At 48.4% G+C, this 21,293-nt stretch overlaps 1 protein-coding gene across 3 annotated transcripts in view; it reads left to right on the top strand.

The window, feature by feature from the left end:
• AGO4 (argonaute RISC component 4) overlaps positions 1-21,293 on the top strand; it is a 588,224-nt gene that overhangs the window by 423,014 nt on the left and 143,917 nt on the right. For all 3 annotated transcript variants that reach the window (XM_085647981.1, XM_085647979.1, XM_085647980.1), the window contains exon 12: positions 10,104-10,288. In XM_085647981.1, the coding sequence (XP_085504107.1) occupies positions 10,104-10,288 (185 nt within the window). The remainder of the gene's footprint in view (positions 1-10,103; positions 10,289-21,293) is intronic.

The raw sequence follows: 21,293 nt of genomic DNA, 5'->3' as shown, positions 1-21,293 counted from the left end.
ACCAAAAGTCCCACCTCGTACCATCTCACACAAAGCAATATCTCGGGGCCACTATAGACACCTCCAAAGGTATAGCCTATCCCAACTCAGCCAGAATCGCAAGCATGCAAGCCTTGCGCCAAACGTTCATTCCTCAGCACTCTCTCCCAGCGAGAGTGTTCATGAAGCTAATAGGGATGATGGCATCTTGCATTTTCATAGTGCCCCATGCAAGACTCCACATGCGTCCACTCCAAGAGTGCCTAGCACGACAGTGGAACCAGGCCCAGGGTCAGCTGACGGATCTGGTGTTGGTGGACGGCCACACTCATCACTCTCTGCAGTGGTGGAACACCACAAACCTTTCCAAAGGGCCGCCGTTCCTGGACCCGGTTCCCCAGGTGATACTAACAGCGGACGCATCGCTCTCCGGCTGGGGAGCGCACCTCCTACACCTCACAATGCAAGGTCTATGGACGCCACAGCAAAAATTGCTCCATCAACCATCTGGAGCTCTTGGCGATCTTTCTAGCCCTAAAATCCTTTCAAAAACAGATTTCAGCCAAAGCAGTCCTCATTCGCACAGACAATGACTGCAATGTATTATATTCAAAAACAGGGGGGGGGGGGGGACACTCTCCCCAGCTCTCCTGCTTAGCCCAGAGCATATGGAGATGGGCAATTCCACAAAACATCTATCTCCTGGCACAGCACGTTCCAGGCATACAAAACACCATGGCAGATCTGCTCAGCAGACAAACGCAACAAATACACGAATGGGAACTGCATCCACAAGTTCTTCGCCCATTCTTCCACAAGTGGGGGCATCCTCAGATAGACCTCTTCGCCACCCACGACAACAAAAAATGCCCAAGCTTCGCTGCCAGATACCCACACCCATTGTCCAAAGGCAATGCGATATGGATGAACTGGTCAGGCAGATTTGCATACGCCTTTCCACCTCTCCCACTAATTCCATTAGTGGTCAGGAACCTGCAACAGCACTCCCTCACGCTCATTCTCGTAGCCCCAACATGGGCCAGGCAGCCGTGGTACACCACACTACTACAGCGCTCAGTGGTACCACACCAAAAACTGCACCTGTCCCCATGCCTCCTAACTCAGAACCATGGAGAAATCAGACACCCGGACCCAGCGCAGCTCAACCTTGCGATCTGGCTCCTGAAATCTTAGAATTTGGCTACCTTAACCTTCCCCCTGACTGCATGAATATTATCAAGGAAGCCAGACGTCCTACCACTCGAGCATGCTATGCCGCAAAGTGGAAGAGATTTGTTGTTTACTGCCGTAACAATACAATCAACCCTTTAGATGCATCCATACAACACATTATATGCTATCTACTCCATCTTCAAAGGTGTAACCTGGCATATTCTTCCATACGCCTACACCTAGCTGCGATCGCTGCTTACCTGCAAAACAGACAACATTTGTCACTGTTCAGGGTGCCTGCTATTAAAGCCTTTATGGAAGGCCTTAAACGCTTAATTCCACCCAGGGCACCGCCTTCACCTGTATGGAATTTAAATGTAGTTCTTACAAGGCTCATGGGTCCGCCCTTCGAACCACTGCATAAATGCGAGCTACAGTTCCTCACCTGGAAAACGGCTTTTCTAGTAGCTATCACTTCCCTTAGAAGGGTTAGCGAAATACAAGCGTTCACTATACAGGAACCCTTCTTACAAATACATCACAGCAAAGTGATACTTCGTACCAATCCAAAATTTCTGCCCAAGGTCATTTCCCCCTTCCATCTCAATCGGTGGAATTACCTGTTTTTTTCTCGCAACCTCAATCTGTTGCGGAAAGGGCTCTACATACACTTGATGTTAAGAGGGCTTTACTGTACTACATACAAAGAACGCAACCTTTCAGAAAGACTAAACAATTGTTTGTCTCCTTCTCTCCACCACATAAAGGCAACCCCATCTCTAAATCAGGGATAGCTAGGTGGATTGTAAAGTGCATACAAATTTGCTATCACACAGCAAAAAGAACATTATCTGTTCCACCTAAAGCCCACTCTACAAGAAAGTTAGGGGCTTCTATGGCTTTTCTAGGGAACATACCCTTAGATGACCTCTGCAAAGCAGCCACATGGTCAACACCGCACACCTTCACAAAACATTACTGTGTAGACGTGCACTCCAAGCAACAAGCTAGTGTGGGCCAGGCTGTACTAAAGACATTATTTCAAACCGCTGCAACGGATACCGGTGGTCGCCGCTAAGGTTGGGTACTGCTATATAATCTATGCACAGTGTACAATCTGCAGCTCATATGCCTCGAATGGAATATGCTACTTACCAGTATGCATCTGTTCTTGGCATGTAGAGCTGCAGAGTTGTACACGCCCACCCGCCTCCCCGGCTACCTGTATCCGTTCCAGTCTATCTTATTTAGATACAACACACATGGGTTTCTCACTGTTATTACTACGCTCCATCATTTCCCTGCTGGCGAAAAACAATCTGAGGATGGAGCCGAAGCCCATGCGCACTACGGACCGAAGGAGGAGTCACCGAACTCGTGACTTCCAAAGACTGTCCAAAGAACAAAAACAAACTGCAAACATCCGGGCCCAACACCAGATGGCGATCTATGCACAGTGTACAACTCTGCAGCTCTACATGCCAAGAACAGATGCATACTGGTAAGTAGCATATTCCTTACTCAAGGTTCTTTCTCGTCAGAAAAAAGGACAAGAACGAGTTCAGGCCTATTCTAGATCTGCGTCAAGCAAACAAGTGGATCCGCAGAGAAAAGATCCATATGTTGTCCCTGCATCAGATTTACCCTCAGTTGCATCGAGGAGACTGGCTGTGCGCCATAGATCTGTAGGACGCTTACTTTCATGTGCCGATTGCACAAAAGCTTCGCAAGTTCCTGAGGTTTCTGGTCGGCAACAACCATTACCAGTATACAGTACTCCCGTTTGGTCTGCAGTCTGCACCAAGGACGTTCTCCAAGTGCATGGCAGTGGTGGCAGCACACTTGCGGAAGAACAAAGTGTTTGTGTATCCATACCTGGACGATTGGCTGATCAAAACTTCCATGTACCAGGAAGCCCAGTGTCATTTCAACAGGACAGCTGCCTTGCTTCATCGCCTGGGACTGCACATCAACATGTCGAAGTCAGTGCCGATCCCTGTGCAGTGTCTCCAGTACTTGGGGGGGCCTCAGTCAATACTTTGAACGCAAGCGTGTGTCCTTCAGGGGAGAGACGCTTATCTATCCGTTGGAAGGCCCTGCACCTCCTCTCAGCCCACTCTCCTACAGTGAGGACGGTGTCCTCTTTACTGGGGTCGATGGCTTCATGCATCTTTCTCACCCCCAATGCCCGTCTGCATATGAGGCCTCTGCAGGAATGTCTGGAGGATCAATGGGACCAGAGGCGGGGGCGTTGGGAGGACAAGATTCATCTGTCCCAACACGCTCTACAGTCTCTGAAATGGTGGTGCTCCTCAGAGAATGTCTGCAAGGGGACTCCCTTTCACAAGGATATTCCGGTCCAGACCATAGTGACCGATGCGTTTCTCCAGGGCTGGGGAGCGCATTCGGGCCCTCTTCAGATTCAGGGGATATGGTCACAGACGGAGATGACTTACCACATCAACTTTTTGGAACTCAGAGCGGTACACTTGGCCCTGAAGGCGTTCCAGCCCTCCTTCAAGACGAACTCCCTGCTAGTTCAGACGGACAATACTACTACCATGTATTACCTCAACAAGCAGGGGGGCTCCCGTTCACGCACGCTGTCTCGGGAGGCACAGACTCTCTGGAATTGGCTGGTGGCCGGGAACCTAACTATCACGGCGACCCATCTGCCGGGAGTGCAGAATCCCCAAGCCGATGCGCTCAGCAGGCTCGTTCAAGAAAATCACGAGTGGGTGCTAAACGACTACGTGCTAAGAGACGTCTTCGCAGAGTGGGGCACTCCGGATATCGATCTGTTCGCTGCGGCAGAAAACAGCAAATGCCGCGACTTCGCGTCCAGGTACTACCAACCAGGGACGCTGGGGAATGCACTATGGATCAGCTGGTCCAACAGCTTTCTCTACGCCTTTCCACCCATTCCCCTGATTCCGGCGGTGCTGATCAAGCTGTCGCAATCCAGAGCCAGGATGATCCTGATTGCTCTGGAGTGGCCGAGGCAATGGTGGTTCACCGACCTTCACCGGTCTGTTCTCCCACACCGGCGCCTGCCATGTCGCCCGGACCTTCTCACGAAATTCGGAGGACAGATGGTTCACCCCAATCTCTCGTCCTTGAGTTTGGCAGCATGGCTCCTGAGCTAGTACAGTATGGACACTTGAACCTACCTCAGGACTGTATGGAGATCTTGAAAGAGGCGAAGAGACCGTCTACGAGGACTTCTTACAACTATAAGTGGAAGAGATTCTGCTTATGGTGCACGGCAAAGGACATTGACCCTCCATCCTGTAAAGAGGATGTTATTCTGCCTTATCTGCTGCAGTTAGCTCAATCTGGGCTTAACTTTCAGTCTATTAAAGTTCATCTCGCAGCTTTGACTGCGTATAGAAAGGGCCCTTCCCAAACCTCATTTTTTCAAATCCCTGTGATTAAAGATTATGTGGAGGGTTTGCGTAAGGTGTTTCCCCCTGTTAGACGACCTTCTCCACCATGGGAATTGAACGTGGTGTTGTCCAGATTAATGAGGGAGCCTTTTGAGCCTATTCATAGGGCTTCTTTGTAGCATTTGTCCTGGAAGGCTGCCTTCCTTGTGGCCATTACATCGGCCAGGAGATTAAGTGAGATTCAGGCTCTGTGTTGTCAAGAGCCGTATACTGTGTTCCATGCTTCTAAAGTGGTAATGCGTACTCATCCTAAGTTTTTACCTAAAGTGATATCTGATTTCCATGTCAATCAAATGATAACTTTGCCTACATTTTTTCAGCATCCCTCCTCTCCGGCGGAGAGGTCTCTGCATTCACTAGATGTGCGTAGAGTGTTGAAATTCTATCTAGATAAGACAAAAGACATCCGCAGGTCGGATCAACTGTTTGTAAATTATGGTTCGGTAAGAACTGGTCTAGCTTCCTCAAAACAGTCCATCTCCAGATGGATTGTGTCCTGTATTCAGCTCTGTTATCAGAAAGCTAATAAGACGTTAGGGGGTAAGCCTACAGCGCATTCGACTAGGGGCAAACCAGCGACTACGGCTTTGCTTAGGAATGTTCCAATCGCTGACATTTGTAAGGCTGCCACCTGGAAGTCGGTCCATACGTTTACAAAGCATTACTGCCTGGACTCTGATGCTAGGGCAGATGCGCAGGTTGGACAGGCTTCGCTGAGGAATTTGTTTGCACAGTAATTTGTTGGGGTTCGGTTTTTACTCCACCGCTGTTTTTTGGTTGGGATGGGCTTGCCATTCTATTCATAGATTATGACTATACACAGAGATCCCCTACTACAGAAGGAGTAGTTTCTTACCTGTAACTCCAGTTCTGTAGTAGGGGTATCTGTTATAGTCATAAGCGACCCTCCCTCCTCCCCGGTGGAGTAAACTGACAGTATCAGGCCTGTTATACACCTTCAAAAAGAACTGAAAGTAACTTGCTTTGGCTGTGCATCCTGGGATACCGGGGGTCTCTGGAGAGTTCCTTAAAGGCACGGTATCCTTTTAGCAGACACATAATGACAGCCTATAGGGCTTGTCTGTCCACCCCTTCCTCTCTATTGTTTAAAGGGATTTTGGTGAAGGGAGTGTGATACAATAAAGGAACATGTCAGATGTGAATAAAAATTACATTTAAACTTTATTTTGGCTTTTGTGTTCACTTCAGATGAAGTGCTGGCCAGTGCAGCCATATTGTTATTAGGCTGTATTATTTTGTCTGTCTCTTAAGTGTCTTTGCAGGTTTGCAAATGCAGGACAGCTTAAGAGATATTTTGATTGCTCCGGGGTCCCCGCACATGGGCGGGACTAGTCATAGATTATGACTATACACAGAGATACCCCTACTACAGAACTGGAGTTACAGGTAAGAAACCACTCCTTCTCTACCCTCCTCAAACTCAGTAGGTACACACCAGAGCTTCCTCTCAACCCAGACCTTCACTTGAAATCAGACATCCAAATCCAAAACATCTTAACCTTGCTATTTGACTAGTGAGGTCATAGAATTCGGATATCTTAATCTTTCCCCTGAATTTATGACCATTCTAAAGAAAGCACATACCTACAACTAGAGCATGTTTTTTTTTTTTTAAATTTATTTCTTTATTAGCAAATTGCTCGAGCTGACATACATCCTAGTGCGCCTACAACCCTGAGGCCGGCTCCTATTGCTACTAATCTAATCAAACTCTCTCAACACCCTCCCCATCCCCCCCCAATCCCCCAACATCTAGGCGTCCGAACAGATCTCCTCAAATAATGCAAATCTCAGTCTCTACCAGCTTACGCGGTCTACCCGTGCTCCTCCCTCTGCCACCTAACAGTCCCAGAACACTCCTGCATCTATATCTCCAATCTCCCCGCCCCTCACATCCCACTGCCCCCAGTTTAAGTGTATGTCCTGGGTCTCTGCACACCAGTCGGCTCTCCCGTCGACACACTATCACCCCCCAGGCAGCCTACTGCCCCACCGCCCCCTGGTTCCCCACAGCCCCCGATTCCGTGCCCCTCTCAGACGTTCCCTCCTTCCCCCTGAGGCGTTCTGTGTATAGTCCCCAGAAGTTTTTCGGTCGACTGCGCGGCGGGAGCAGCTCATTAAATACCTCAGTTTGCGTGCAGCAATATAATACATCCCGGGCCCATTGTTCTACTGTGGGCAATGGTCCCCTCATCCAACACATTGCCACCCTTCTCTTAGCCATTAGCAGACCCATGTCGACCATTTCGCGAACGGCTCTAGGCAATTTCTTAGAATAGCCCAGCAGAGCTACTGCCATATCCGGATCAATCTCTAGCTCCATCAGTCCCCCCAGATTGTGGAAAATTGCTAGCCAGAACCTATATACCTCCGGGCACTCCCAGGCCAAATGGATAAAGTCTGCCGTGTCCACATCACTCGCACACGGCATCCTCTCGCAGTCCATAACTGTGTAATCTGGCCGGTGTATAATATACTCTATTTATGTACTTAAAATAGAGTAACCTGTGCCTCCCATGCAGTGATAGCCTACGTGTGCTGGCGCAGCAATACTGCCACATGGCGTAGTCTATTACCATCCCTAGGTCCTGTTGCCAGGCCAGCCTAGCCTTGGGGTACCAATGTATGCGTTTCTCCATAGTTATCTGATAGTCGAGATATGAGCCTGCGAGGGCATTTGTGTTTGATATACGTTAATTTCGGCACCTCCGGGGGCTCTGCCATGTCGTCCCCAATTGCTGCCGCAGCGCCCCCCTCACTCTGAAATTGGAAACGCTGCAGCTGCGACGGGGCTTCTGCCCCTGCAGCCACCTCGTCCCACGTTATCACTGTGCCATCCACGAACAGGTCTCGCATCGCATGCAAGCTGAGCTCCTGCAGGGCTCGCACCACGCCTCTATCCCTACAGGGAGATAGCCATCGCGCCCATTCCACTGGCATTGCCGGGGAATATAGTAATGCCCCAACCTGGTGCCGCAGTATACTATCCCAAGCGTGCCTCGTGGAGTTAAGGGAGTCCAAATAACCTGTGCGGCAGTCGGGTGCCTCAAACAGAACCGCCGGTAACGGGAGGGGGTCAGCAAACAACCTCTCCAGCATGAGATACGGGACCGACTCCTCCCCGTGAATCCAGCTGTGTGCTTGCGCTCCCTGAGCCACCCGATAGTATAGTTACATATCGGGCGCACCGAGTCCTCCCATGTGGTACGGCAATGTGAGCACCTGCCAGCTGACTCGAGCCTGTTTGCCCGCCCATGCCAACTTCAATAGAGACCTACGTAGCCTATCAAAAAATACCCGTGGTAACACCATCGGTATATTAGTGAACAGGAAAAGGAAGCGAGTGAGCACTACCATTTTCATGATTGATATCCTGCCAACTAAGGAGAGTGGGAGTCCGATCCAAATCTCCGTCGTCCTCAAGTTTATCTATAGCCCTGCCATAATTTTCCCTCATTAATATTTCAGGGTCTGTGTGGAGCCATATTCCCAAATATCTGACCGCTTCATCCGACCATTGTAACGGGTACTCCATCTCAAAGGGGGTCGTGGAAGGGGTAAGCGGAAAGGCAATGGACTTATTCCAATTCACCCGCAGGCCCGAGAGGGCACCGAAGTGCACCACTTCTCGCAGCACCGGAGCCAAATTACTCTGTGGGTCCCGCACGTACAGAAGGGTGTTATCTGCATATGTGGACACTACTATTTTATAGGTGGGGAAGTTCACCCCCCTCAGGCCATGGTATTCGCACAAGGCGCAGGCTAACGGTTCGGCCACCAGAGCATAGAGTATCGGCGACAGTGGGCAGCCCTGACGCGTTCCCCTGGAGATGTGAATAGCCTCCGTAACGCGCCCCCCCCCCCCCCCCCCAGGTCGTATCCTTGCGCTTGGCGCCGTGTACAGGACCCCCATCATTCGCAGGAATACCGGGCCCATTTTAGTCAACACCTGACTCATGAAGGGCCATTCAACTGAATCGAACGCCTTCTCCATAATCTAAGAACACCGCAAGTGCCATAGTGTCCCTGCGGACATGCTGCATGGTGCCAAAAACCGTTCGCAGATTGTAGGTTAAATTCCTACCAGGCATGAAGCCCGCCTGCTCCGGAGCCACAAGCTCCGGTGTCAGCAGCGCAAGGCGCGTCGCCAATATTTTCGTGTAGATCTTAGTGTCCACATTAAGTAACGACAGTGGTCTATAGGAGCTGCACTCCTCCGGGGGCTTTCCAGGCTTAGGGATGGCGACCAATAATGCCTCACTCATGGTTTTTGGCATGCGGCCCGTGTCGCACATGTCATCGAACAGCTGCGAAAGATGTGGGAGGAGAATATCCGCGAAGTTTTTATAAAAGGCGGCGGTCAGGCCATCCGCCCCAGGTGCACTGTTCGCACGCATGCCCGCCAGAGCTTCAAGGATTTCATCCCTTTGTATGGGGAGAGCCAGAAATTCCCTACGGGCATTGGAAAGAAAGGGCACCTCGATGTGGTCCAAGTATTCCCGTATTTCTTCATCCATCCCCGTCTGCTGAGAAGCATATAGTGCCGCATAGTACGACCTAAAGCAGGCTGCGATCTACGCCTCCCCAGTCAGCAGCTCCCCAGCTTCCGATCTGACCTCAGTAAACAACTAGAGCATGTTACGCAGTGAATTTGAAGAGATTGGTTTTCTACTGCCACAATAAACAAGGGAATCCATTTCATACAACTGTACAAACTATTTGCTACCTTAATGTGCAAACCTCTAGACTAGCTTACACTTCCATATGTCTAAATTTAGCTGCAGTTTCTGCCCATCTACAAAACAGGCAGCATTTGTCTTTGTTCAAAGTACCAGTTACGACTTTCATTGAAGGCCTAGAGTGAATCTGGCTGGATTTCCCCCTGCACCAGTATGGAATCTCAATATAGTGCTTACCAGACTTATTGACCCACCATTTGAACCATTGCACAACTGTTCCTACAATTTTTGTCTTGGAAGGTTGCCTTTTTCGTAGCCTTTACCTCACTTAGACGCATCAGTGAGCTCCAGGCATTAACCTTGGAAGAACTTTTTTCCAACTTGCCATTGTTCTGGTGAACCATTTACTTGTCTGCGTGAGGAGTTACACTGGTCTACGTGAGGATTTACACTGGTTTACTTGGGAGGATAGCTGCAATTAACTTTTTTCCCTTAAGTTTTGAATAGCCTCTCCTTCATACATAAAAGATCAGCCCTCAACCGAAGCAGTGGACTAGAGTCTGACCCTGGCATGTCTTTAACTCAGGGCAGGTCTTATAATTAAAAAATGGAAGGAGCTGGTTGGGCAAAATGAAGAGAAAGCAGGGAGTGGAACTTGACAATGAAAAACCTGGTGCTCAGGGTCTTCTGTTACTACCTCGTTTAAGCACCTGCTGCTAAAAATCTTTTGTACATGTTACTGATTTGTATTTTGGCTGGGCATCCTTAACCATTTTTCTTATCCTTGTATCTTTGTCTTGAATAGGAGTTTTACAGACCAGCTGCGCAAGATCTCAAAAGATGCAGGGATGCCGATCCAGGGGCAGCCTTGCTTCTGTAAATACGCACAGGGTGCCGACAGCGTGGAACCCATGTTTAAGCACTTAAAGTTAACTTATGTTGGCCTGCAGCTGATTGTCGTGATCCTCCCTGGAAAGACTCCAGTTTATGGTACGGGGCGAGTAAGGGGGAGGGTTAAATATACCTATCAGGATACAGTGATTAATTATTTTATGGGTGTTTTAGTTCAATGAGAAACATGTGCATCTGGAGTGTTGGTTACCTTTCAATACTCTTTTGGTATGCAGCATTCAGTCTTGCATAGGTGCACATGCTTTGAATCATTCACTCGTGTCTGATGCTTGACTGTAGTTCGTCAGTATATGAATCTCTGAAAGTATTTAATGCTTGAAAAATCACTTGCAGGCTTGTAACTATTGTATTGGAAGTTGAGTAGCTTACTGTTTTGGCAATTCATTTTCCGATTAGTAAAACTTTGATGGAGCCTGACTTCAGCATTGAATGAATGTCCTGTCTCTATTCCCAAATCACACTTGGGTCTTCTCTACATTTTCTCACTGATTCCTTTTTAGTGATGAAAAATTCCATGCACTGAGAAAATGCAAATCATGCTGTGTATTTCAGTTTTCCTAGTTTCTGTGGTGGACAGGCTTCTCTTCCTTGTGGGTCTTTCCATTGTTTGATTGAGCACCTCTAGTTACGTTGTTGACTAAAATCACATGGCAAGAGTTCTTATTCTGGCTTCCGAAGTGGCCATGATGTGATATTGAAAAATTTTCTCAGTGTACCTCATTACCGTACTGCAAAAATTGTGTTTTCAACATGGCCTGCCTCCAGTCTCAGGCACTGTTAAAAGCGTTTATGCAGCTAACTCTCACTTGTAGTTGCTAGATGGTTAAAACAACCTATTCATTGAGATCACAGCCCTCAAATCTTAAATTGTCTTCAGAGAGGGTGTTGAAAACACACCTCTTAAATTAAACGGTCTCATTGTTGGCACACTTGGCCTCTGAAAATCTTGTACTTTAATAAATTGCAGTGATGTAATGCATTAAAAGAAGACGGACACTTTAGGCTATTCTGATGTGAGGTAAAACGTACACTTCATGTTAGTTTGCCTTGACTAAGTTTGCATACTTTGTCTAATAATGAAACATATAATTGTATGCATTTGTTTTCCATCTTTTACACATTTATGCACTAAACACATTTAAATAAAAAATACCCATTAAAGTGCAGAGCCTGCACTGCTTGATGTTTCACATACAGCATGTCAACAGTATTACTGTTACCCCTTAACCTGCCATTCAGAATAACCCTGTCATTTCTTCCCTCCATGGGTTGCAAGAAATAGCCCTAACCGGTTAGGTAAAACATCCTTTTAGTTTTAACACTTCCCTTCAATCATTTGTCTAATTTCCTCAGAACACCTCCACTTAATTGTATAGTTCTCTGCTTTTGGGGGGGGGGGGAAGGAGGGCGGAATGTCTTGTTCTCCCATTCGTGTTTGTAAGAAAATAGTACTATATAGACACACTTTTCCCCAGCTATTAAAGTGATCAGTCTCTCCTTTGACATTGGGTGCTTGGAACTTTGGAACTCAATCTCCTGGTTTGGATCTACAGACTTGTCTAGTGTTTGGCTTGGAACCAGTTTAGTCAGGCAACTAGTAGAGATTGATATATTTTCATTAAACCCACTTTAACAGGCTTCAGACCCAGTATGACAATGTTGGATTAGAAGCATTTATCTGTTTGACAGCTGCAAGGACATCTTCTATAAGACCTATTAATTTGTAGCATATTTAATTGTCTATACCTCTTTATAGTACTGCAGTCTCTCTACGCATCGTTAGTTTTGCCTCACAGTTCTGTTGCATGTGGCTCTGCCTTCAAAATGGATTGTAGTATCGGTTTCTCTTTTTGGCTAAGATGTGCTACTGTCAAAGTAACTGATTACAGCTTTTAAGGATTTCCAAACAGTGTAGATTGGTGTACCCCCTATCAGGTTCTGTTCAGGTCCCTCTGTTCTAAACTCATCTGGTGTGTGGGCTGCATCCATCTGTAGATACCTGCCCAGCCATCAATTATAAGCTTTTAGTTCTTAGTTTTAGGGGCACACAGGTAGATGTTTTTTTTTTAACTTGAAACTGAATATCAGTTTTCCCCTGCACTAATGAGAGCAATTGGCCTACGAGCCCAAAGGCTTTCCATACGGATATCCTCTTGGAGGCAATCTACTCACTCGAGTAGTTCAAGTCCCTGCTTCCCCCAGCCAATAAGTTTTATTTCCAGGTAACCAGCTGTTGTAATCATCGGTATAGTTCAAAAACTGCACGTAATCATACCCCTTTAGCCCTTCATTGTCACTGTGACTGACGTATGATCCCCTACCCCACGCCTATAAGCTTCACCAAGCAGTTGCATGCTAGGTCGCTAGGGGCTAGTTCTTAGATTCTTTTGATTTCCCTTCCAGTGACCTCTGCCTCTTTAATGTCAATGCATTCAGCCAGGGTGCAGGTTGTTGTGTGATGGTCTTGAGTCTGCCCTATAAAGGTTTAAAGTGGTTTTATGTTCGACCTGAGATTGCACATCTTGTACAGTTCAGAGCCTTAGTAATGTCTTGACGTCATCCTATTCAGTTATGTAGATAAGGTCAAGTCTTGCAGGAGAAACATTTTATTCTCCTAGAACTGGAATTGGCCCTATCCAGCTGCTTTCATTTTGTAATGTTGAAATGAGGACCTCATTACTAGAATGTCCCTTTGTCTCTGGTATTTGCATTGCCTCTTAGTGCCTACCCAATGTGTGTGGTTTCTAGATTTGCTCGAAACATGGTGCATCTTCACTGCGTTTAAGCATGAATTCTAGAGTGTGAGACTAGGCAGCAGTACAAGTAGATGTATACCTTCAGTAATGTTTTAAGCGTACAGTAGGAGCTACAATAAATGTGATTCATTGGTGCGTCATGTAGTGTTGTACCATGGAGCCATGGGAAACCTCCTTTGAGACATGAATAAGGAACCAACAAAACTGAATGGGTCTACTCGATAGTGACTTATTCCGAAGTCCTTGCAGCATGGTTAACCAAAAGTATAGTATTACATAAAGTCTGCCTGCGGAGGACCTTACCCCAAGACCTGTTGACAGTTAAATAACCAGTCTGTTCTCGCAGTACAGTTAAGCAATCGACGTACTAAATGGAGTCTTCCAAGAAATAACTGGGTCCTGAAGGCACAGTCCAGCAATGAGGGGGTATTAAATAGTATCCACCCTGAAGTAACCTAATCGTAGACAGTGCGGCATGAATAAGCTTTGTAGATTATAGGCGTATGAATGGGCATTACAAGTTAAGATGTGATGCACAAGTTCTTAAGTAAACCAGAGTAATCTGCGGTGTGCTTGCCATTCCGCTGTACAATTGGCTTTATGGAGTTGATGTCTGTGAATGGAATGAGATTACATTAACTACAGTAGATGTGGAGGAGTAGAGTGGATCAAAGAAAGTAAAAATGAAACTGATTCTGGACCTTGCCGCCCCATTACACTTGCTACCCTCTTGGCCCTTTCCAAACCCAAACTTGGCAGACTCCGCACACAAACGACCTTCGTCTCCCCCCCCCTCGCCTGACCTTCGTCTCCCCCCCTCGCCTGACCTTCGTCTCCCCCCCTCGCCTGACCTTCGTCTCCCCCCCTCGCCTGACCTTCGTCTCCCCCCCTCGCCTGACCTTCGTCTCCCCCCCTCGCCTGACCTTCGTCTCCCCCCCTCGCCTGACCTTCGTCTCCCCCCCTCGCCTGACCTTCGTCTCCCCCCCTCGCCTGACCTTCGTCTCCCCCCCTCGCCTGACCTTCGTCTCCCCCCCTCGCCTGACCTTCGTCTCCCCCCCTCGCCTGACCTTCGTCTCCCCCCCTCGCCTGACCTTCGTCTCCCCCCCTCGCCTGACCTTCGTCTCCCCCCCTCGCCTGACCTTCGTCTCCCCCCCTCGCCTGACCTTCGTCTCCCCCCCTCGCCTGACCTTCGTCTCCCCCCCTCGCCTGACCTTCGTCTCCCCCCCTCGCCTGACCTTCGTCTCCCCCCTCGCCTGACCTTCGTCTCCCCCCTCGCCTGACCTTCGTCTCCCCCCTCGCCTGACCTTCGTCTCCCCCCTCGCCTGACCTTCGTCTCCCCCCCTCGCCTGACCTTCGTCTCCCCCCCTCGCCTGACCTTCGTCTCCCCCCCTCGCCTGACCTTCGTCTCCCCCCCTCGCCTGACCTTCGTCTCCCCCCTCGCCTGACCTTCGTCTCCCCCCCTCGCCTGACCTTCGTCTCCCCCCCTCGCCTGACCTTCGTCTCCCCCCCCTCGCCTGACCTTCGTCTCCCCCCCTCGCCTGACCTTCGTCTCCCCCCCTCGCCTGACCTTCGTCTCCCCCCCTCGCCTGACCTTCGTCTCCCCCCCTCGCCTGACCTTCGTCTCCCCCCCTCGCCTGACCTTCGTCTCCCCCCCTCGCCTGACCTTCGTCTCCCCCCTCGCCTGACCTTCGTCTCCCCCCCTCGCCTGACCTTCGTCTCCCCCCCCTCGCCTGACCTTCGTCTCCCCCCCCTCGCCTGACCTTCGTCTCCCCCCCCTCGCCTGACCTTCGTCTCCCCCCCTCGCCTGACCTTCGTCTCCCCCCCCCTCGCCTGACCTTCGTCTCCCCCCCTCGCCCCCTACCTTCGTCTCCCCCCCCTCGCCTGACCTTCGTCTCCCCCCCTCGCCCCCAACCTTCGTCTCCCCCCCTCGCCCCCAACCTTCGTCTCCCCCCCTCGCCCCCAACCTTCGTCTCCCCCCCTCGCCCCCAACCTTCGTCTCCCCCCCTCGCCCCCAACCTTCGTCTCCCCCTCCCCCCCCTCAACCTTCATCTCCCCCTCTCCCCCCCCTCAACCTTCATCTCCCCCTCTCCCCCCCCCTCAACCTTCATCTCCCCCTCCCCCGACCTTCATCTTACCCCCCCATACTAGCATGTGAATTATAGGTCATTTTTCAAAGTGACTTCTTTTTTACACATTGTCTTACATTTGAAAGTCAATAGGTAACAGTTGCTCCACAATTTTGTGTTCCCCTAAGTCTCCCGATAAAAATGATTCACTTGTGTGGGTAGGTGTAGTGGCCGCGACCGGAAACTGCCCAATATGTAACATGGAGACATCACATTTCACAGTGAAAACGGACCCTTTTCTTGCAAAGTGCCTAGCTGTAGATTTTGAACCCAATCTCTGCCGGCACCTAGGGAAACTTAGCAAACCTATGAATTTTTAAAAACTAGGCACCCAGTGGAGTCCAGGATGGGGTGACTGGTCAGGCTCTGACCAGGTTCTGTTACCCAGAATCCCTTGCAAACCTCAATTTGTCCGAACATTCACATTTTTCTCGCATTTCTGTGATGGAAAGTTCTGGAATCTGTGTAGATCCGCAAATTTCCTACCACCCAGTGTTCCCCCAGTACCCACGTGTGGTACCTCACACGTGGGTGCCCCAACTACCCGCGATAGGCAAGGGCCCAAAACGTATTGAAGAGACATCAAAATGACCTATCACAAAACAACCTGGTTTTGCAAGGCGGTCACCTGGGTTTTTGGCCCCCGGCCTCGGCGGCCATCTTGATAAACCTACCAAACCCACACATTTCTGAAAACTAGACACCCAGGGGGAGTCCAGTAAGGTATGGCTTGTGTGGGTCCCCCAACATTTTCCTACCCAGAATCCACTGTAAACCTCAAATTTAGCTGGAAAAAATCACTTTTCTCAAATTTGAGTGGGAAAGTCCTGGAATCTGCGTGGATCCACAAATTTCTTACCACCCAGCGTTCCCCCCAGGTCTCCTGATAAAAATGGTACCTCACTCGCGTGGGTGTGGTCAAGTACCCGCCACAGGCAAGGGCCCAAAACCTATTGAGGCGACATCAAAATTACCCATCATAAAACCTGGTTTTGCAAGGGCGGTCCCCTGGGTTTTTAGCTCTGGGTTCTGCGGCCATCTTGGGAAACTACCAAACCCACACATTTCTGAAAACTAGACACCTGGGGGATTCCAGGAAGGTATGGCTTGCGTTGATCCCCCAACTTTTCCCTACCCAGAATCCCCTGCAAACCACATTTTGCTGACAATCTAATTTTTCACACATTTCTGTGTGAGAAAGTTGTAGGATCATCAGGCAGACACAAATTTCCTACCACCCAGTGTTACCCCCGTACTGTGGGGACGTCAAAATGACCTATAGCAAAACTACCTTTTGAGGGGGGGGGGGGGGGGGGGGGTTGCCTCACCTGGTTCTATGGTCCCGGGCTCGCTGCCATCTAGGGAATCCTACCCAACTATTTCTGATAACTAGACAGCCTGGGAGTCCAATGAGGTATGGCTTGCATGGATCCCCCAACGTTTCCCTAGCCAGAATCCCCTGCAAACTTCAAATTTAGCTGAAAAACATCACTTTTTCCTTACATTTTTGCATGGGATCACTGTACCGGCACAAATGTCCTACCACCCAGCGTTCCTCTTGTTTTCCAGAGTAAAATGATACCTCACTTGTGTGGGTGGGCCAAAGGCCTGTGACTGGGAAGAGCCTAAAACATGGGGATTAAGGATATCGCACCGATAATTGTAAACGCTACATTTAAAAAAAAAAAAAAGTTTTTAGCCAATTCTGCATTGGACACCCACACAAGTGAGGTATCATTTTACTCGGGAGACTGAAGGGAACGCTGTGGGGGAGGACATGTGACGGCACGGTGATCCCATGCAAAAATTTAAGTAAAGTGATAATTTTCAGCAAAATTTGAAGTTTGCAGGGGATTTTGGGTAGGGAAACGTTTGGGGAACCATGCAAGCCATACCTTACTTGACTCCACCGGTGTCTAGTTTTCAGATTTGTGTGGGTTTGGTAGGTTTCCCTAGATGGCCGTCGAGCCCGGGTCCAAAAACGCATAGGACTCCCCGGTAATTTTGATGTCGCCTCAATAGGTTTTGGGCCCTTGCCTGTCGCGGGTACTTTACCCACCCTCGAGAGTGAGGTACCATTTTTATCGGGAGACCTGGGGGAACGCTGGGTGGTAGGAAATTTGTGGATCCACGCAGATTCCAGAACTTTCTACCACAAATGTGAGGAATGTGTTTTCTTTACACACATTTTTAGGTTTGCAAGGGATTCTGGGTAACAGAACCTGGTGAGAGCCAATCAAGTCACCCCATCCTGGATTCCTCTGGGTGTCCTGTTTTTTAAAAATGTATAGGTTTGCTAGGTTTCCCGAGGTGCCGGTAGAGCTAGGGTTCAAAATCTACAGCTAGGCACTTCGCAAAAAAAGGGTCAGTTTTCACTGTAAAAATGTGGTGTCCGTTGCGTTTTGGGCAGTTTCCTGTTTCGGGTACTAGGCCTACCCACACAAGTGAGGTACCATTTTTTTCAGAAGACTTTGGGGAATGCATGGTGGGTGGGATTTTGTGGATCCACGCAGATCCCAGAACTTTCAATCCCAGAAATATGAAGAATGTTTTTTTTTTTTTAAACTAAGTTTGAGGTTTGCAAGGGATTCAGGGTAACAGAACCTGGTGAGAGGCCTACTAGTCACCCCATCCTAGATTCGCCTTGGTGTCTAGTTTACATTTTTAGGTCTCGCCTAGCTATTGCGATAGCAATCGCTATGCGAGACCCTAATAAAGGGGCTCCCAAAAGTGCTCCAAAAAGCGGATTGCATGGCGAGCACACGCACAATCACGTGCATAGTGCCGCCATGCAATCCGTTTGGCATCGTACTTCAAAGGGTCCGCTCCCCCGCCTGGAATGCGCTCCCCCGCCACGCCGGGCTTGTCTTGTTTGAATTGCTGCTCACATGTTCCTCTTATCAGGATGTGAAACTGCCTCGTGAATGTGTTGCAGGACCTGAAAGAGGATGCAGCTAAATCTCTGCATAAACTGGTAACTTGTAATCCGTTTAGAACTTTTATACAGCAGACTAACTCTTAGGAACAGGATCGTGTCCTTTACAAGTCAATGGCCGAGGCAAAAGCAGTCATTAGACTAGCTTCACAGGCCAGGCATTCTATGCATAAATCCGTATTTTTTTATCACCATCCATTTAAGGTTGGTAGAAATGTAAAATAAATGCATAAGTAAAACCACAATCATTTTATACAATTCAGAACAGAAGCCGTGTTTTCAGGTGTTGCATTTACTCGCTGTCTGCTCTGAATTTTAAAGTGTAACTCTCTGACCAGTTATGCTAGCTCTCATCCCAGCCATCTTTCAGCTGATTGCCCACATCCATTACTAACCATACACGCGCTGGCTCTTTCACTGACACTTGCAGTCTCGCATTCGGGCGCTGTTGAATTTCAAACCAGTCTTGACACCATGTGCAAAGTCATAACAAGAATTCTGAGTTGCACTTTATGCAAAAATAGACACGTGGCCTTAGGGAAAATAAATCATTGGTAACTTGTTCTTAATGGGGCCGTTTATTTTCTCTATTTTGGCAAGTTTCGGTTTCTTAAGATTGTGAAGCGCTTTTCACTGTCCAGTTGAACACGATGTAAGGCATGCATTGGATACTTTGGCCTTCCAGTGCTTTCGCAATGTAAATGCACAATTACAGAATCAATCTTTGCAACAGAGACATTAAATACTAGAGCAGTCCGTCTGAGCGACAAGTTAAGTTGGGCGCAGTCAGTCACTTTTTTTGGCTGTTTGGCATGCTTAGGACTATCTCTGTCCAACCACACACTCTTACCTTTCACCTCTCAACTTTACAATTTTTAAAATTGATGTGCTTTTAATTTTCTGAGTAGGACACAATCGAGTATTTTCTCCTTTTTGCTACTGATTTAAGCGTGGGACTAAACAAAAATCAGAAGTCCATTGTTTTGTTAGAAGCATAGGCTTCCAAAGTGTGATTTGAGTCTGGAAAATTCTCCTCCTGTGAGATCCTCAAGAAGTCAGAACATCACAGCCCAGAAAAAGATCTTCACCCACTCAATAACTCATCTTCAGTAATTGTATAAATCATGTCTCAAGCTATACATGCACCTTGCCTACCAAGACCCTTTAGCCATCCAATCCTGTGCACAAACTGAATGAATAATTTATACAGTTACTAAAATATGTAACCACATTCAAAAAGAAAAAGTACCTCCTAGCCACCCATTATGTCCAAGAGGCTTACGATGGCTATCTGGGCAGCAATGCCCATGTCTTGCTGTATGACCATTGCTTCCTATCCCACTGAAGCCCTACTTAAATGCTGTCTTTGCTGTACTTCATGCATTGATATTCCCATTAGCACGCAAAGACCGCAAAGTAATGCATGGTCCTATTTTAAAAAATTGTTTTATAAGAAGGGCATACAATACCTTTTGTCACCTGTATCACACCACCGATGGATTCACTTTTCCAAAATGAACTTTGCAGAAGTCTAGTTTTACACTCTGGCCACATTTCTGTAACAAACACAATGATTTGTGAAGAGCAGAATTGTCCAGCAGCTTTTCTGGTGTCTGTCATTGTTAAAGAGCATCATAGGTGGACTGTTCGCCAGATCATAATTTTTAAATTGGTGCATAGTGCCTTTTGGAATGCAGGTGCTATTAATTTGAAAGTGATTTAATTGGGTGCTGATCGTATACTACATAGCTGAGATGTGACCCCAGTGCCCGATCTTAGTTTTTTGAGTTTTACTAGAAAGTTCTGAATAACTAGGGCTAGCAGGATGCCACAGTTGCAATTATAGAGTGAAATGCAGTGATAACAAGCATTTGCAATGCAATGGGTCTTGCAAGTTTAAGCTATTGGCATTGTAAATGACACTGCCTTTTATTTGTTTTAAAAAGAAAAATAAAAGGCATTGGTATTTGCAATGTTAATAGCTCAAACTCGCGTAAATGCGAGACCTATTGCATTGCAAATGCTTGTTTTACAGGTTTGCTAGGTTTCCTCTGTCGGCTGCGCTAGGGCCCAAAATCCACAGGTAGACACATTGCTAAAAACAAGTCTGTGCCTAGTCTGCTTTCTGCCGCCCGGGGGGGGGGGGGGTAAGAAGGGGGTTTCCCCGATATGCCCCCAAGGAGGGGGGGGGGGGGGGGGTAGGGGCAGAACGACTACGGCTATTTTTGGGGGGGAGGGTCATTGGTATGCCCATTCTGGGCAGCCCCCACGCATAAAAAGCGTAATCGCTGGCACCTGGTGGGCTTTCTGAAGGGGGGGGGGGGGCAGAAAAACTGATTTCTCTGGGGGCAGTGGGGGTATTGTCATTACCATTTTGAGCAGCCCCCACCCCTACATGAACACAAAAAAAATTCCTGGTTTCTAGTGGGCTTTCTGCCCCCCGGGGTTGGTGTCTGCACTAGAGGGATATCCGGTGCCATGTGCCAGGACGGCCGGGACCTGTCCTGCGCACACAAGCACTGTGGCACACGACGGCTCCCGGCCGTCGTGCGCACGCAAAGCGTTAAAGTGATGCAAACCTGTAACATCTGCAGATCCATCCTCAGTGGCGTTTCTGTGTAAAGGTCTACAATTGAAAGTATGTGTTCGAGGCATATGAGCTGCAGATTACACACTTTTGCACTTTTGCATAGATCGCCATCTGGTGTTGGGCCCGGATGTTTGCAGTTTGTTTGTCCTCATGGAAAGTCCTTGGAAGTCTCGGTCGGTGACTCCTCCTTTGGATCGTATTGCGCATGGGCTTCGGCTCCATCCTCAGATTGTTTTTTTCCGCCATCGGGCTCGGATGTGATCTTCGCGTTCCGAACAGCTTCCAGTGAGACGATCGACGCGCAATCCTCACCCCAATCGCTGTATTGTTTCGATCACGATCTCTTCAATCAACGCGCCTTCTCATCGACACAAACCTTCGGTTCCAGTCGTCGATGGCGGCCTTTGGGCCTACCAAAGCTCCAGTCCCGGCTCATGGAAAGAACTCCATATAAAAAGTGCCCTCAATGTGGGTTCTAACTTCCCCACACCGATCTTCATAAGGTATGCAACCTTTGCCTCTCCCTGGAACACGAGGCTTGAGACTGTCCGGCATGTAAGTCTTTCCGATCCAAAAAGACTATTCGGGACCGAAGAGCCAGAAGGAACATGGCACACTCCTCGACGTCCATTCCAGTCGACATCTTCGGAGATGACATCGACTATCCGGAACATCA

This window comes from Triturus cristatus, chromosome 3_2 (assembly GCF_964204655.1).
Source record: "Triturus cristatus chromosome 3_2, aTriCri1.1, whole genome shotgun sequence".
Lineage (NCBI taxonomy): Eukaryota > Metazoa > Chordata > Amphibia > Caudata > Salamandridae > Triturus > Triturus cristatus.
Note: the sequence above shows the minus strand (reverse complement) of the source record. Positions and strands in the feature narration are given on the sequence as shown.